This window comes from Vipera berus (assembly GCF_964194415.1).
Source record: "Vipera berus genome assembly, chromosome: Z".
Taxonomy (NCBI): Eukaryota; Metazoa; Chordata; class Lepidosauria; order Squamata; family Viperidae; genus Vipera; species Vipera berus.
Genome location: NC_138205.1, coordinates 113,611,470 through 113,629,118, shown reverse-complemented (window position 1 = coordinate 113,629,118; position 17,649 = coordinate 113,611,470). Strand labels below are relative to the sequence as shown.

At 35.7% G+C, this 17,649-nt stretch overlaps 1 protein-coding gene across 12 annotated transcripts in view; it reads right to left on the bottom strand.

The window, feature by feature from the left end:
• Positions 1 to 426: 426 nt before the first annotated feature.
• Positions 427 to 17,649, bottom strand: part of SVIL (supervillin) — a 180,487-nt gene continuing 163,264 nt past the window's right edge. For 11 of the 12 annotated variants that reach the window (XM_081345238.1, XM_081345230.1, XM_081345235.1 and 8 more), the window contains 9 exons: positions 17,088 to 17,239; positions 15,284 to 15,389; positions 13,324 to 13,531; positions 10,249 to 10,382; positions 9,475 to 9,630; positions 8,616 to 8,759; positions 5,164 to 5,285; positions 2,580 to 2,735; positions 427 to 2,456 (listed from right to left, as the gene is read on the bottom strand). In XM_081345238.1, the coding sequence (XP_081201364.1) occupies positions 2,370 to 2,456; positions 2,580 to 2,735; positions 5,164 to 5,285; positions 8,616 to 8,759; positions 9,475 to 9,630; positions 10,249 to 10,382; positions 13,324 to 13,531; positions 15,284 to 15,389; positions 17,088 to 17,239 (1,265 nt within the window). In that variant the 3' untranslated portion in view covers positions 427 to 2,369. Of the gene's footprint in view, positions 2,457 to 2,579; positions 2,736 to 5,163; positions 5,286 to 8,615; positions 8,760 to 9,474; positions 9,631 to 10,248; positions 10,383 to 13,323; positions 13,532 to 15,283; positions 15,390 to 17,055; positions 17,240 to 17,649 lie in introns of those variants that run through there. The other variant, XM_081345231.1, reaches the window with a different exon arrangement.

The following is a 17,649-nucleotide window of genomic DNA, read 5'->3' as shown; positions in this document are numbered from 1 at the left end:
TGCAGGGCCATAATGACTGAATTGTAGAACCTGGTATGAATTTTTCTAATAGAATATTCTAAGCAGTAACATGACTCAAGCTTTTTCTAGCAAATAATTCTGACCAAAAGTGCAAGCAACTCAGGATAAATGTCCTAAACACACAACTTAACTTCAAACATATAGATATATCAGTGCATTGTGCTTAACTTCTAGTTATTTTCTTCTAGGGTTGGTATCTAGGGTTGGTATCTTCAGACAGTACTTTTTAAAACTAGTCTAAATTTATTTGACATGGCAATTCAGTAGGTTTTGCCTGCATTTGGTTTGGTCAGATTAAGAACAATATCTGAAGAATTGATCATGTCACTTATCCTAATGGCTTGTAGACTTTCTTTGTCTGAAGGTGATTTTTTTCAGTTATCATAGTCTATTGAATACTTTTCTGAAATTAAAAGCTAGAAATTGAATACTTTATTTGTGATGTTGCAGAGAAAAAGGAGAGAAACATCTTGTGTATCAGAATAAACATTACAGGCTTACAGAGTATACAAACGTGGTCAAACATCCTTCGTTCTAATCAATACTAAATTTAATGCCACAGAAATAGGGGTTCATTAATTTCTCGTAATGAAATAATCCCTTTGCAAGTTTGACATTTCACAGAAGCTTGCCAGAATCAAGGTTTAGCCAGTTGTTTCATGGACTGAATCTGAACTTCAAATTAAATTTATGTAGCCACCAATTGCGTTACTGAGCACACAATAAATTACACTTACAGCTTTACATATAAGGAAAAGTTGACACAAGAGTCTGAGCTGGATCCAGACATATATCATGCTTAAGGATAATCAAAATTAATGGGACCTAGGTTAATCACACATATTCTAAGTCTGGAGTACCAAATGTTATATTTCATATATATTCCATTGCAATGCTATTTTAAACCATTCCCAGAAAGTAATGTTTATCTGCTCCTTGAAGGTTACTTTGTAAAAAAAATATTTGTTCCTTAGCCTCCTTTTCCCTACAAATAACAACTAGAAAGTTACTTGACTCTATGTGCCACACAGTTGTGGTTCTGTTAGTGATAAAAGAAAAGACATAATAAAGATTGACTCAGGGGGAGAGGACTTAATGGCCAAGACATTACTCTATTATCATGATCTTATTGGACTTGAACTCCCATTAGATGAAAGCTGCTAGTTGTGATGGGACATCATTTTGATTTAATTAGAGAGCTTTTAATATACAGGGGAATCTGTAACATAGGTACCCAGTTTTTATGCACAGAGCAGCCCCTAACTTATGACATTTTAAAATGTACAAGCAGAAATCTTTATTGCCTGCATAGAACAGTTTTAGTCATGAAAACAGATGGAAAGAGTCTATGGATTTATTTATTTTTCTTAAAGGCATTTTCCCACAATAATTCATAAATCAAGAGGCACCATCCAGTTATCTACTTAAGATGGCAAAGGAGAGAATAAGGAGCCAGTCCATTGCTACAAATTTATTCTGAAGGCTTGCTTTAAGTCTTTATCACAAAAGATGATTTATGTTTGCCACATTATTACAAACAGGTTTTTTTTAGTTTCTACTATTATAAAAGTAGAGTATGTTGTGAGCCATTTTAAAAAAGCAGGCCAATTGTTTTGGTATATAAACTGTACACGAACAACAACAAAAAACAAGGCACTATACATTTTTGGGATATAAATTTGGATTCAGTGAGATTTTCTAGAAATGTTTATGATAATTCTTGGTTCAGTTTAGCAGCTGAAACAGCTCTGAGACTAATACTTTTTCAATTAAAACATTCAGAATGAGGGAAGGAGGGAGGGAGGGAGGGAGAGAGAGAGAGAGAGAGAGAGAGCGAGCATAAAATCAGCCATAATACAAGATAATAATAAGTCTAGCTACTTTCCTGGAACTTTCTTTACAAAAGTATTGAAAATGAATAATACAAACTGCACTGTTAAATACATCCTTCTCCTATGCGTTTACATAAATACAAATCCTTTTGAAAATCCACAGCTTGAACAAAATAACACTTTACAAAAAGAGCATTTTCAAAACCCAAATGACACGTAGTGTGGGTAGCCAAAGGATCAGCAATCAGAAAAGTTCCTGCTCAGAGTACAAAAAACCTAATTTCTAAACCTGGCCTGCACTTTGGAGTTGTTGCCCACCAAATGTCTTCCAAAGGTGCTTCTTGCACATTTACATTATGGTGTGACTTCAGAATAGATAGCAGAGCCTAGTAACTTCAGGCAGAATCTCTCTTTGGAGGGTGAAAACGGGCATGCTACTTTGGCCAAGAGGTGCAGAAAATGTCAATGGGTCATGTTCCACTCCAGCTCCAGCCCATGATTACAATTCTGGCCCTTTCAGAAAAGCCCTTTTGCCTTTTTGAGGTTCACCTGCTTCCAGGAAGGCAGTGCGTTGTATTCTTCTCTAGTTAACTGTAATGCAATCTGAATTAAAAAAAACCAGAAGGGATTGAAAAGGATTAGAATGTAAGAATTAAAAAATGCAGACAATCATACAAAAGGAATACAAAGCAGAGAGATAACAGTGAGTTACTTCCTCTAGTTTACCTCAAAGTCCTCATTTGAAAGGTAGATTTCAAGATTAAGGGGGTCCACTCCCTCTGGAAGAGGCCTTGCTAAGAGATCAGCAAGTGGATAAAACTTTTGGCACAGCTTGGCCAGCACATCTTCTACCAGGATGATCTGATTAGAAGCTTCAGCATCCTGAGGAAAAACCAGAGACCACAAAAGAAAATAATCCAAACAGAAGCAGTAAACAAAAATGAACTGAACCAAACAGTTTCATACTAAGTTTGAATTCTTCAAGGAAGCAGCCTCAACTCAGACAAGTAATCTCTATAGAGAATTCAAGTTTGTTTATTTACTTGCTTACTTATATCAAGTCAGTGTTTTATCTTTGAAAAACAATGTGGCGGCTGAGTTGCAATAATTCAATTACATACAAATATCATTAGTACAAATTTCAAACTATTACAATAAATATTTGTATTTATTACAAATAACAAATAAATATTACAATAAATCTTTTCCCCTTAATATGTGCTATCTCATATTTAAATTAATACACTTCTTATTCTATCAATCAAATGAAAAATAACTTTCTTCTAGTGGGAGAGCTACTGCCCCCCCGCAATCCAGCGAGAGCCCCTCCTTGCTGGTCACACCTACAGGGCGGCTTTTGACCCTTTCCAGGGTCCCCCAGCAATGCGAAACTGGACGAGGAAGATGGAGCTAGTCTTCTAGCATCTATGGCAGCTGCGTCAGCAAACCAGAAGTATACATCAAGTCAGTGTTGACTCTTGGCAATTCCCTGGACTAGAAGCAAAAAAGGCTTGGGAACTCTCAGCCTCCTTCCAGTTACATACCTTTGTGGATATGTAAGGAAAACCTGGAACCTATGATTAAGCAATTGATTTATGAGAATTTAGTGTGTGGGGGGTAAAGAGCTTGCTTGGCAAATGTAAACATTCCTTTATTAAGAATAACGTTTTATATGCCAAACCAACCTAATGTTATTTTTTTATAAAAAACCTGACCAGTTAACTAATCATACAAGTGCAATGGGCACAAGCATACTTTGAGTTCACCAAAGCATTCAACAAAGTCTCCCATGCTATCCTAATAAAGAAGAATAAGTTGGACTATACTGCCATTATATGGAAGTAAAATTGTTAAGCAATCCTACTTAGCAAATGTACTTCAATGGCTGTGAATCAAATTAGAAGGAACCATTGGGTGGCATATCACAGGGGTCAATTCCACATCCTATCCCATTCAACATATTTATAAATACTTAGATTGAACATTAATAGGCAGAAAGCAGCAATGTGAATTTCAATAGAAACAAATGCATCGTCCTATATTTGGATCAGAAAAGCCAGAGACATAAATGTGAGACTGATCAGCCAAAGAATCAGGGAGTCTGGGTGCTTCATACCTGAGCAGAAGCCAACACTTTTATGCAGATGGGGAAAAAAAGCAACAAAATCCTATAATAGAATGAAGGCTATTGCTAAGCACATTGGTTTGTGCTTAAATTGTAAGCCGCCCTGAGTCTTCGGAGAAGGGCGGGATATAAATGGGATTAAAATAAATAAATACAATAAAAATAAATAAATAAACTGTATATGTCTTATGTCAGGATCAAAAGAAGTGTTTCTTTCTATTCTGCATTGGTCAGACCACATCTAAAATATTGTATCCTCATTCTAGCACCATGTTTTAGGGTGGGCCTTGACAAACTGGACTATTAGAAAGAAATATGATAACAGAGGAAAAAATTTATAGAGAATAGTTGGAAACAGAGGCTATGTTTAATCTGGAAAAAAAAAGAAATTTGTGAAAAGACATGATAGCTGTCTTCAAGTATTTGAACGGGTGAATATAACACTTGACTTGCTTAATTTTTCCAGAATATAGGAAAAGAATACCTGGATCTATATTAGAAGGAAGCAGATTTTGATTGGACAAACAGTATTTTCTACTGTAATAGCTGTCTGATAGATGGCCTTAAAAAGGGAGGACATCCTTCTTCTGGAGATGTTTTAAGAAAGGCTGGAAGACCATCTGTCAGGGATTCAGTAATAGTGTTTGTTTTTTTTAACCTGGGCAGGGGGCTGTTCAAGATGATCTCAAAGAATACTTACATTTTATGATTTTATAAAAAGATCTCTGGCATCAGATTCTCTTTAATTGGCTCAGTCTTAAGTTTCATACTTTATTTACAAATCAATATTCTCTTGTAGTTATCTTAAATTTTTATTTTAGCCTTCATATTTCTAAATAAAGCACTCTATTATATCACAAAGAAAAAGGTGCAAACTCCAGTTTTTCACAAAAAAAGAAATCCATTTCCTGAGAAAGATAAGGAGTAGCTCCTGGCCCACAATTTAATAGGCTTTTAGTCCATTGTTATTTTATCACTAAAATATTTCCTTGAGCCTTGGAATATTAATGAATAGGTAATAAAACATCACTTGGAATCCATCTCCTCCCTGTTGTTTAAAACTCACTGCCCTGAAAAGCTTCAAGCACCCAATCCAGGTTAACCCCTTGGATTAACCTACCATGATGTTCCAGCATGTCCAAATGCAGATAGAAAACAGAAAGTTGAACAGAAAAGTTCATTTACCATTTCAGTGATTTCAGCAATGTCATCTCTGTGTTCCCAGCTGGGAAACATATTAGTAAATGTCAAAGGCTCAAGACCAGCATGGATTAGATAAGATTTAGGGGGATTCTTCACGTTCTTTCCTATACATTAAGAAAAAAGTGTTAATACACAAAATAAATTATTGCTGATATTCCATCTTTACTATTCTGAATTATTTATGAGCAAACCCCAAATCAAACACTTTCTATTGCAGTAGACATTTCAAACAGAATGATTTTAACATATATAACATTAAAGAGGCTGAAACCAAATTATTTTATGGACAATGAGAAGCTGCTTGATTGCTTCAAGAATGTGTCGCCCTTCCCAACTTCCCTGAATATAGAATAGGTAAGTATCATTAATAAATTCTTTTATGTGGAGCATCATAGATGTGGATTAGTTCTCCAGATAGATCTATCCAGCTTTTTCTTCCTGCTTTTGGATAGAGTCAGGTTATTTTTTTGGTTTCTATTTTTTTCTGTTTCAAATTTTTCATTATTATAGTTGACTGCACATGTAGCTAGAAGTTTAGATTGGATTTGGCATTTTTATCCATCTATCAACTCCTTCCCAAGAACCTGGGATAGGCGGATGTTATTGTTGTGGGTATTAAAGATATCATTGCAAGTTGTAGGCAATCATGATCATCATCATCATTATTTAATATTTAATCTTCAATTTGATTCACAGTCTGGGACTGGTAAAAACTTAACAGTTCAGGTCCTAACTACATCTGGGTATAGGCAATTCCTAGTAAGGTGATTTTTTTGCAAAATCAGAATATTCAGGTCTGATAAGTTCAAAATTTCCATGTATCTAGGCAGCCCTTTGGGTATTGCTCCAAGGGCTCCTATTACTATTGGCACAATCATTGATTTCTTCCTCCTCAATTTGCAGTTCATAATATTTTATTTTATTTTTTCTAGCTGTTTCTCCTTAATTCGTGCATTATCTGGTATTGCAATATCAATGAACCAGACTTTTTTCTTTTCCACAGTAGTGACGTCAGGCGTGTTGTGGGCCAGATGTACCTGTTTGGATTTGAAAGACTCACAGGATCAACTTGCTCATTTTCAAGAACTTTGTCAATTTGGTGTTCCTGGTAATTCTTGTGGCATTTGAACCCAAACTTCTGGCAAAACTTCCAATGTATGATTTTGGCAACTCGATCAGGACATTGTAGATAATCAGTTTGTGAGATTTTATTATTATTATTTAAAAAGTAATGTTCATGTTTCAGAACACTTTATATGCTAAATTTCAAGGATCTAGATCAGAGGTCTCAAACTGCTGGCCTGCGGTCTGGTCACGTCACCAGGAAACCGCGCCCACCCAATTGCCGGCAATGGGGAAAAACCTTCGATATGTCACATGACATCACATGATGTCGCAAGTTTGACATGTCTGATCTAGATAACCAATCATTTAGGAAATTCAATACATGAAGGGTTGAGATGCTTGGATGAAAAATGAAATATAAATATAATAAATGTGATTCTATGGCATAACATTACATAAGTAAATGCTGTAATTTATTATACTTTGTTACAGATAAATATTTAACACATTCTGTACAGATGTCTTTCTCTTATAACATAATTCAAGATTTTCTGAACAACATATAATGCTAAAACTTTCTACACTCATCAGGAAAGATGGCTATGGGTTTTTCTTTTTTTTCCTAGATATAATACTCGAAGAATTACCATTTTGTTGTAAAAATGAAACAAATGTTAATATGGAATTTGTTAGGGGTTTTTTTAAACATGAAATGTCACATTATATATTGTGTTAAGTAGCAGTTAGCTACTAACAATTCATTTGAATTTGCATTTAATTTTTATGTTTAATTAAAAGTAACCTGATGTTCACATATAGCTAAGGAAGATGCTTGAATTTGGTAGGGAGTATTCTATAACTCCATTATGTTTTCTATTTTGATATGCAGTTCTGCTAAAATTCATTTGGCTATTCATTTGGTCTCTCCACACATCATCCTTAGTGAAGCGTGCAAACCAGCATCTGCATTTCTTGCATCGGATGAGGAGAGCACATCTTTCTCCTTCTGTCCTGGCCACTTTTTACATAGGCACAATTGAGAGCGTTTTAACAACAAACCGCATCACTGTCTGGTTTGGGGGCAGCAGAGCCTCAGATAGAAAGTCCATACAAAGATTGGTAAGGGCAGCAGAGAAGATCATAGGAAGCTTGCTTCCTGGTACTCAGGATGCTGTTTATAAGTGCTGTGTGCTTAGAACTCAAAGCATTGTTAGAGACTGCACACATCCACTTTACCGTCTGTTTCTGTTGCTCCCCCCTCTTGGGAGGAGATTTTGAAATATTCCTAGCAGGACTCTCTGATTCTGTAATAGCTTTGTTCCCTATGCCATCTGTTTGCTAAACTCACAAGATTCGTTTCCCCCCACCCCAAACTAGATTGTGTTGTTTTCTCTGTGTTATATAATATATGTGGATGTATGCATAATGCTGTATTTATTTATTTATTTTTGTCATTTATGTAGTGTATATCAGAAGTGGTGACTCTTTGAGAGCTGTATGCAATGAAATTTCATTTTAATTTATGCCGATTAGTGTACATTCAAAGTGACAATATTCTATTCTATTCTATTCTATTCTATTCTATTCTATTCTATTCTATTCTATTCTATTCTATTCTATTCTATTCTATTCTATTCTATTCTATTCTATTCTATTCTATTCTATTCTTCATGTCCAGGGCAACACAATTTTTGAAAGTAATATATCATTCCCATATGTCATAGAACGCTCAGAATGGAGTTCCGGCACCTTTTTTGGATGGAACCTTGTAGGGTAGGCATGGCGGGTTGTATGACATGTGTGAGTTCTGGCACCTTTTTATTTTACAAAAAAAGCACTGATTGATTCCCAACACTTATCTACATAATTCAGTCTTGATTCTTAGTCTCAAAAAAAGTATTAATAGGATGAGAAATTTCTCATAATGTTAGAATAAACTTTCAGAAATGTCTGAAATATCAAGAACTCTAGGCTATTCTTAATCCTGCCAATGATTTAGGAAGATTACTGAAAATTTACTGGAATGGTTAGGACTACCTCTTAGGGATAGAAATCTTCAGAAGTACACTTTACTTCAGCTCACACTGCCATCTAAATCTGGTTCATTGCTGTATATACTGTACCCTTTGTGGCCTCCAGTATACATTCACCATTCTCAGAACTCAGAGCTCCCAGCCTTAATATTTGAAGATTAGGAATTAAGGAGATTAAGCTGTCACACACTTCATTGTTTCATGGTGCATATTCCCCATTCCTGCCTCCACATCCTTAGCAAACTCCACCTTGATGATACTATTTTTGGCTGCCCACCTTTTTCTCTTCCTGGGCTGCATCAGCACCATTTCAAATATACCTGTATTTATTATTACCTTTACAGTACTGTAGGACAGTCTCCATGGCACATTTCCTGTCTGAAGCCCACCGGATTCGGGCAGATCCTGCGATTTTGTTTTCAACTGGCCACCAACCTTGCCAGAGATATACTTCATGGTGATTGTCAACAAGGAAGAGAACTGCACAGATTAAATCAATGTTATTTTTCAAATGGCACAGGCATTCCAAAGACTACATGTAAAGATTTCAGATGACCTAATCCAAGATAGATATATACCTAGTCTGCACATGTAGAAGTTCTCTAAGTATCTGGGGCAAGGCAATGTTTACTTTGGAAATAATATCAAGTGGGATTCTGCAGCAATATGAAAAGGGGTTGAGAAGATGAATAGCCTCTCCACACTGTCTTACATAACATGGACATTTTTTTTGTTACTGCATAACTGCTATCCTCGCCTGTGCAGGAAATTAGTTGCCTTTCCTAAAATGGAATAGTGATTTTTCTTTGGAAGTCTGAGAAGAAATTCTCATTTCTTTAGAAAACTGCCATTTTGCCTGTTACTGTAAGTTTTGGTTCTCTGTGTTATGGTGGCAACAATTATAAATCATTCACAAATAATGTATGGTACAAAGGCAATGAAAATAATACTTGGCATGCTATTACATACTTATTTTCATTGTTTTCACATCCAAACAAAAGCATCTTTCTAGAAACAAGGATTTTCGGACATTTAACATATGTAATTTCATATCATTATTAATCCTGTACCCCAGATGTGAGAAACTATGGTCCTTTTATGACTTGTGGACTTCAACTCCCAGAATTCCTGAGCCAGTATGAAGTCCACAGGTCATAAAAGGGCCACAGTTCCCCATTCCTGTTAGTCGTCTTACCTGGCTGGGGGGCTGTGTAGAGGTCTTCCTGAAGGAAGGGCATGGAATTAACCACGGAAGGGTCTCTTGATGGATAAATATACTCAGTGGCTGAGAATTCTCCTGATGAACTTCCAAAGATAAATAGGCGAGGTGTAAAATTAAACTTTCCAGGATCTTTAAAAAGAAAACAAGATGTTTAAATTAGAAAAGTACATACAATTTGGATGTTACATTTTTCCCCCCTGCCCAAATCTTATAAAAATGAATAATGGCAATAGGTGAATAGGATTAATGTAGATGTAAGTTCTTAAAAACCTAATCTGACTGCCTTACTTTCATTGTACTTCTTGCAAAGAGTAGCTTTTTAAATAACTTAATATGAATAAATTGGTTTACTTTCTTTTATGAAACAGATCAGTTGATTCCCACATTAGTTTCATTTTTTTTCAGAAAGTCTTATGAAAACTCGTATCTACTTTTGTATATAAATTTCTGTAACATACGGATTTTATAGGTTTTCCTCCCTAATGTACTCGTTTTACTTTAATACATTCATTTTTGTTTGCAGATTTTTAAATTTTTAAATTTCAACCTGTAAAAAATCAAACAATACTTTCCTTCCAATCAAGATATTGCTTGGGTTCAGTTAAAACACTTTATATAAAAATATGACCCAATACACTTTGATCCCATTCCTAAGTTTTGACAGATACTGATTTTTAAAAAGGCTAATGAGACTTAAAAGATCTTGGCCATCTTAAAGACATCCCAAGAAAACAACCCTAACCCTACCTTGCAACATGCAGTCATAGGCTTTTCGGTCTCTTCTTCCTAAGGCATCCCAGAATCCCATTGGCTCTGTTCCTTCATCATATTCATGTATTGTCACTTTGCTACTACTGTGCAATCCTGCTTCCAACGGACATCTACAATGCAATTATCAGTCCGTTAGATTCAGAATTAGTAATGTAGCATAATTCATACCAAGAACCAATCGTTTTGAGAGAAATCTAAGGAGGAACTCAATAAAAAGATCTTGCTAAGCTTCATCATTTTTCTTATCTCTTTTCATAACAGGACATATGTTCCATTTTGCAAGTGATGCTCACTTAACCACATAGGCTGTATTGGTTTTCCAATTTAAGGACAAAAATGCAGTCCTTCTGAATCACTCCCAGGGTCCAGCAGTCAGGTCTCTAAAGCGTTCAATCAAATGCTGCTGCAAAGTCCTCTAACAAATTGTGAATACTGCTCTTCTTTTATAATGCTATACTGACTTCTGAATATAGAACTTCGATAAAATCCTCACAACTATTAAACGTTAATAGACAGACTTCAAAAGTTGGATATAATTTGTTTTTAACCAATTTGTTAGTGAACAGCAAAACTTGTGGCAGTCAATAAATGCTATAAAGTAGAACAAAAGGTTGTTTTAGAAGAGCTAACGGGATTCGAAATAGTAAAAAAAATTAAATATTTGGGGGTATATCTTTCAGCTTCAAATGTAAAATTATATAAAAATAATTATGAATTGTTATGGTTAAAAATACAAAAAGAGTTAGATAGTTGGAAAAAACTACAATTATCCTTATTGGGAAGAATTGCAGCAGTAAAAATGAATGTTTTGCCAAAATTTTTATTTTTGTTTCAAATGATACCTATACTTTAAAAAGATTCAAATTTGGAGGAATGGCAGAAAGGTATTAATAAATTTGTTTGGGCAGGGAAAAGACCAAGAGTTAAATTTAAGATAATGCAAGATGTACGTGAAAGAGGTGGTCTTAAAATGCCCAATTTTAAATTATACTATGAGGCTGCTGCTTTATCATCAATTAGTGATTGGTTTAATTTAACACAAGGGTGATTATTGAATATTGAGGGTTATGATTTGTTATTTGTTTGGCATGCATATTTATTGTATGACAAGAAGGTGGATAATGTTTTTAAGACACATATATTAAGGTTTGCTCTGTTGCGAGTTTGGAAAAAATATCGACATACGGTAAGTTAAATTATAAAATACCAATTTGGGCGATACCTAAACATGCAATAGAAAATATAAATGTGGGATTTAAACATGATGTGATTACATACAAAGAAATTCTTAGGATAGAAAGGAATGTATGGCAATTAAAGCCATATAATATTTTAAAACAAGGAAAGATAGTACAAACTTGGTTCCAGTATGGGCAGTTACAAGCTAGATGGAAAGAAGATCAGAAAGTTGGTATTTCGATAACTGATGGAAATTTGGTAAAACAAATTAGAGATCAAGGTCAAGCACATATAAGAAGGATATATAATGCACTGATAGAAATTGATTCAGAAATGGAACTTGTTAAAGATTGTATGATAAAGTGGGCCCAGAATTTTCAGGAGGTTATAACAATGGACACTTGGGAAAAGATATGGGTCAGAAATGTAAAATTTACACAGGCTCAAAATTTAAGAGAGAATTTTTATAAAATGTTTTATAGATGGCATTTAGATCCTAAAAAATTAGCAAGTATGTATTCGAACTGCCAGCCCAAATGTTGGAGGTGTGGTTGTGAGGATGAAACATATTATCAAATATGGTGGACTTGTAAAAAAGTTAAAGCTTTTTGGATTAAAGTTTCGTGGAACATGCAAAAGATATTTAAGAAAAAGATACGGTTTTCTCCACAGTTATTTCTGTTGGGTATTATTACAGACTGTACTGTCATAGATACTAAATTGATGTTGAATTTAATTACGGCAGCAAGACTTTTAGTAGCGCAATATTGGAAGAAGGAGGAACTGCCTACTATAGAAGAGTGGACTTTGAAAGTTTCAAACCTGGTGGAAATGGCAAAGATTTCAGCATATTTGAAAGAACAATCGCAACAGAGATATATTGTGGAATGGAGAAGATGGATCGAATATATTCAGAATAAATATGGGACTAAAAAGTTTCATTTAGCATTTGAATAAGTATTAGTTTTACATGATGTATTATCAGTTATTCATTATTGGTTAGTAATTTAGTTATGTTTAAGGGGAGTTAAAGCGCGATAGAATTTAATGTGTTTTTTTTAGTTAGGTAGCATATTTTAGCTTAAGTTTGTAAAATTAATACCCTGTATTCAGCTCTGGGAAGTCGGGGGAGGGGAGGGTTAGGGAGGGTAAGGGGGAGGGGAGGGGGAGGGATGGAGTTTATGTTATTAAAAATGTATTTAAAAACTTTTCAATAAAAAAAATGCTATAAAGTAATTATTCACTGTATGAAAAAACATTTTTATCCACTCAAAATCTATTGCTAATTAATTACACCGGATAGATGAGTTCCAGTTTAAGGAAACAGATAGAGAAAAGCTTCACTTAATTTAACTTCTCCCCACCATTAGTAATAAGACAATTACAGAGCTAAAAAGCTTTAAAACTTAAAGAACAATGGACTACATTTGGAAAGATTAAGGCTCAAATCCCCCATTAGCTGGTGAGAAGACCTTAAGCAGGTCACTGCTATTCAGCCTGACCCATTTCATGGGATTGTTGAGCAGCTAAATGGAACATTAAATTCACATACAGTATAAACATCTTGAATTTCTTGGAGCATTGGCAATGAATAAAGATGGCATAGAAGGGCTTATTGACTTTGCTACTTTTAATTTTAATTATATATATATATGAAGTCATATCTGTATAGTGAAGTGGGAAAACATTTGAAGTCAGTTTAGAAATCTCTTTCATAAGTAGCATAATTTTAAATATTATTTATTTATTTATTTATTTATTTTATTTGTATATAAATATTACACTAGTGCATAATCATTTTTCATCCCCTGCTGGGGTGGATAAGTATGAGTTCTACAAAAGTAACTATAGAGCAATGGTTCTTCTACTTACTGTTCTTTTATTTTGCTGGCTGCTGTTCTTCCTACTTCCTTGGTATGTGGCTGGGCTTTGCATCCATGCCACAAATAAATAAGGGCTTTGTTGATACTGAGTACAATCATTGAAGTCCTAGATCTCAGGCTGCTGCAGTGGCAGGCTACTTCAAGCAAGTTCCCTTCAACAGGAACTTCTCCTCGAACACAATACAGTCGCCAATCACCTGCAGCAGACATTAAAGACACAGATTTATTATTCACCTATAAAGTTGGCTTATAAATTAATCTACAAATTTCTCTTGGACAAACTAAAATCAGTAGGAACTGTTTATGTAATGAATCTGCATTTTTATTGCTTTGCACCTTGATTGCAGGTGTGCCAATTCCACAATGATGATGTCCTATCTGAACAAACTATCAGGGTGCCATAAAAGTAGAGGTTAAAGTTCAATTAGTTACATTATACTGAATCAAGCACAGGGTTACTTATTTCAGCACTGTTTATCCACTGACTGGCAGTGGCTTATTCACATGTTTATAAGGGAACTTTTCCTTATTTATTTATTGAATTTATATTAGGGGACTTTAAGCAGCCTACAAGAAGCTAAATGGCAGTATCAAAACAATATATATTGTCATTAAATAGCCAGGAAAGCAGCAATATACAGTGGGGTAGAGGTGAAGTCTTCATTTAATCCACTAACTACCTCCAGCCTGAAATGCCTCATTGGATCACAAAGCCAAGAGGGTGTGGCAAGATCTCATCTTTAGTGGCACAATGTACCAGTGTGCAGGACGGCAGAGCCACAGTCTCCTTGACCCCACCAGTTGGAATTCCTTGACTGATGGGGCATGCAACATGCCCTTTCTGATCATGTGGGAGAGTGGGCCAAACCAATTGAAATGAAATGGTTCCTCAATTAACCTGGATCCATGCCATAAAGTGCTTTCAAAAATACCTTGAACTGGACCTGGAAGCAAACTGGCAACCAGTACCAGGAGTATTCAATGGGCCACCGTAGGGGCTCCCAAACAGTCTGCACCAACTATAACTTCTGAGTACTCTTCTAGGGTAGCCCCATGTAGAATTAGTTGCAATAGTGCAGACACGAGATGACCATTGTAATGTATTGGGCTTGATTGTGACACCATGTGGTAAGCTGGAGCTAGCTAACGGCTCCCAGCAACTCAGACACCCCGTCTCCAGTGCTGCTATTGGCTGCCCGTAGGCGGCAATAGGTTGCTTTAAACCTATTAGCTGCCGCCTAGGGGCCAGGCTATAAATTGCTGCAGCTGCAGCACAGTTCCCCAGTTCAGATCCAGCAAACAAATAAACATGATCATTGCTGAACTCACTCGCCTCGCCTTCATTCCTGCGCAACGAACCCACTACACAACAACCAAGGCCTGAGCTTATTCTTGCTTTGAAGTTGGGATATTTTCGGCTGGAAAGAATCACTATACCATCAATCTAGATTATCATTTTTTTCTTCTTCATCCTATCCATCCTTCATTGCTGTGGTTGGACAGTTATTAAAAAGGCAACATTTCACATATGCTCAAATGTATTAGATTTGCCTAATATTATTTCACTTCCAAGAGCTAACTCTCAATTTTACAGGTAATCCTTGTTTAGCAACTGGTTCATATAGCAACTTCTCACAATTTAGATGGTGATGAAAAACTAACTTTATAATCAGTCCTCCTATTTATCAACTTTGCAGGACTATAAAGGAAGGCTGAATTAAAATAATAAGCATTGTTACTATTTCACTTAGTGACTGCTTCACTTAATGACTGCACTGCTTGCGTCAATTGTGATTGCAAAATGAGGACCATCTGTAATGGCTGCTAAAGTAGCATTTAAACTAAATAAAATGGCAAAAAGATTACATTCAGGTTTATTTATCACACAAGATCGCTTTTCTTTCCCTGCAAATTTCGGCAAAACGATTGCAACAAGAAACTATTTTTACTTTGTGTATTTTCTTCTTCCTCTTCCCTTCTCCCTGTATGAACAATCATTCCACCTTGAAAACACTGAAGAAAACATGGAGGCTCTTTTCCTTGAAGAACTTGTACCTGAAAAAAATTAAAAATCACAACAAATTAAGATTTGTGCAAGACCACAGTAAAATTGTACTGAAAACAACATGCGGACTTTTCTATATTAAGGGCTTTGCACAGAACGTCTGAACTAAGAAAGGTTAACAAAAAAACAAGCCTTATTTGTGGCAGCCCCATTAGAATACTAATAATAACCCCATTAAATCCTTTAATGTGCTACTTTGGTAGACCACTTGTATAATTATAATTATCCAATATAGTATTAATTGATATACATTAATAATGAGCAAGTTAAAAGTTCTTTACATAACTTTTAGAACTTCCCAATTTCTGAGCAGTTATAGCAGAATCCCTTGAAAAAGTTGCCTTCTATTGAGAACCTGGACTGATAATGCAGCAAGAAAAAAGTGCTGGCAAATCCTTTGCTTTTATAGTTATGTTCCCTGGCAACAGGGCTGTTCCCACAAAACTATTCCGCACAGGAAGTTGCCTTTCGCCAACCCAGGCAATCTGTTTAATTAGGTATTGTTTATAATAAATGGGATTTCAGTAGTTCTCTACATTTTCAGGTGAGAATTGTTCCTAGCCTTACTGGGAGACTGGCAACTGAACTGGGGTTCTTCAGCATAGAAAATAAAGAGTTCTGTAACTGACCTATTGTCTAAACTGCAGGACAATACCACAAGTATGCAAGTCCATATGCTCATTAAATTAAGTCTGCCAAACTTTTTTTTCAAGCCATAGGGTTATTCTTACTATTTATTATTATCTGCTCTGAAAATCTAATGTAAGTTTCACACATTTCTGAAACTTAAATACTGCATTGGTCACAATGCTGGAGTCAGTTGAACTGGTTCTTATTCTCTTTGATGAAACTCAAGAACAATGGAGACCCAACCAATATGTATAAAGCATCCTGCCCAAGTTGGGAGTGGGCAAGCTTTTGATGGCTGGGTCTATCTCAGAATATTTTTGCCAAGGGCTTGGATCGAATGGGGCTACATACATATGGGCATGACACCCAATTTGTCCATAATTTGTCTTAGTTTTTTTTAAAGGGTTAACAATTGTTTAGAGCTTCTACTACAATCTCAAAATGATGGGAAATCTGCTAATATTTTGCAGCTGGGGTTAGAAGGCTACTAAAAGACAATTTGGTGGCCATTTGTGACTCAGAGACTGTCCATCCCTGGCCAAAGTGAACTGTATATTTTCCAAGATACGAAAGAAATTCCTAGTGGAGTTAAAACAAGCCTCTCTTGTTTAGGAGGTTACACATTAGGAGGAAACTAAAAGTATACTTATCCACCCACTAATTTTAATATTGATATTGATCCTTATCAATTTACTATGTGTTTTTTTCAGGATTGTTTTATTACATTTCTGTAAGTTGCCCTCTGTTATTAAAGACATGGAAGCCTATACAAGTTAGATCAGTGGTCCCCAACCTTTTGGGCACCGGTTCCGGGGAGAGAAGTTTTTCCACGGACCGGAGAGTGCGTGGTTTTGTGTGCTGCCTGCATCCCGTAGATTGGGCTTTGCTTGTTTGTGCGGACCGGTTGCTGGCATGCTGTGGCCCAGTACTGGTCCATGGACTGGGGGTTTGGGACCCCTGCATTAGATTAATTGGCAATATGCTTTGTTTGAAAGAATGAAGCTGGAGCCACCAGACTTGCAAAACCTATTATTCTGCCAGTCCTCTTCTTTCTTCACCTGAGCACCTCTCTCTTCATCAAGTTCCACGGTCATCAAGGCAGAAGTCCCCTTCTCACTGACAGTTGAATGTCTCCCTTGCCAAAAGAAATATACACATTTCTCTTTGCCAACGACCCTCGTCTGTAAATCCCCTTTTTGTCTGCTTCCAACTGCAAGATCAAAACATACAGGTTGTAGCTTAGAACTCACATCCAAAGCAGCACTAGCAAACATTATATGAAAGCAATCCAATATGCTGTTAAAAAGTACTGGAAGATAAATATTCAGACAGACAAAAGTCTTTTGGAGATTGATCAGCATCACTTGAAACAAATTCATTATGATTGTGGTGTTATGCATGCCAATCATGTCTTAATAAAAATGTGGAAGTTTTTTGTCCATACATTACCACACACATACACACACACACACACACACACACACACACACACACGTATATAACATCACATAGAGAAATGTACACTCATAACTTGTTTTCTGCCTCAGAAGCAGAGCATTTTGTATAAATTAACATGGTAAACTCCATCATCAACTCCTGATTACCTTATAAAGCTACATT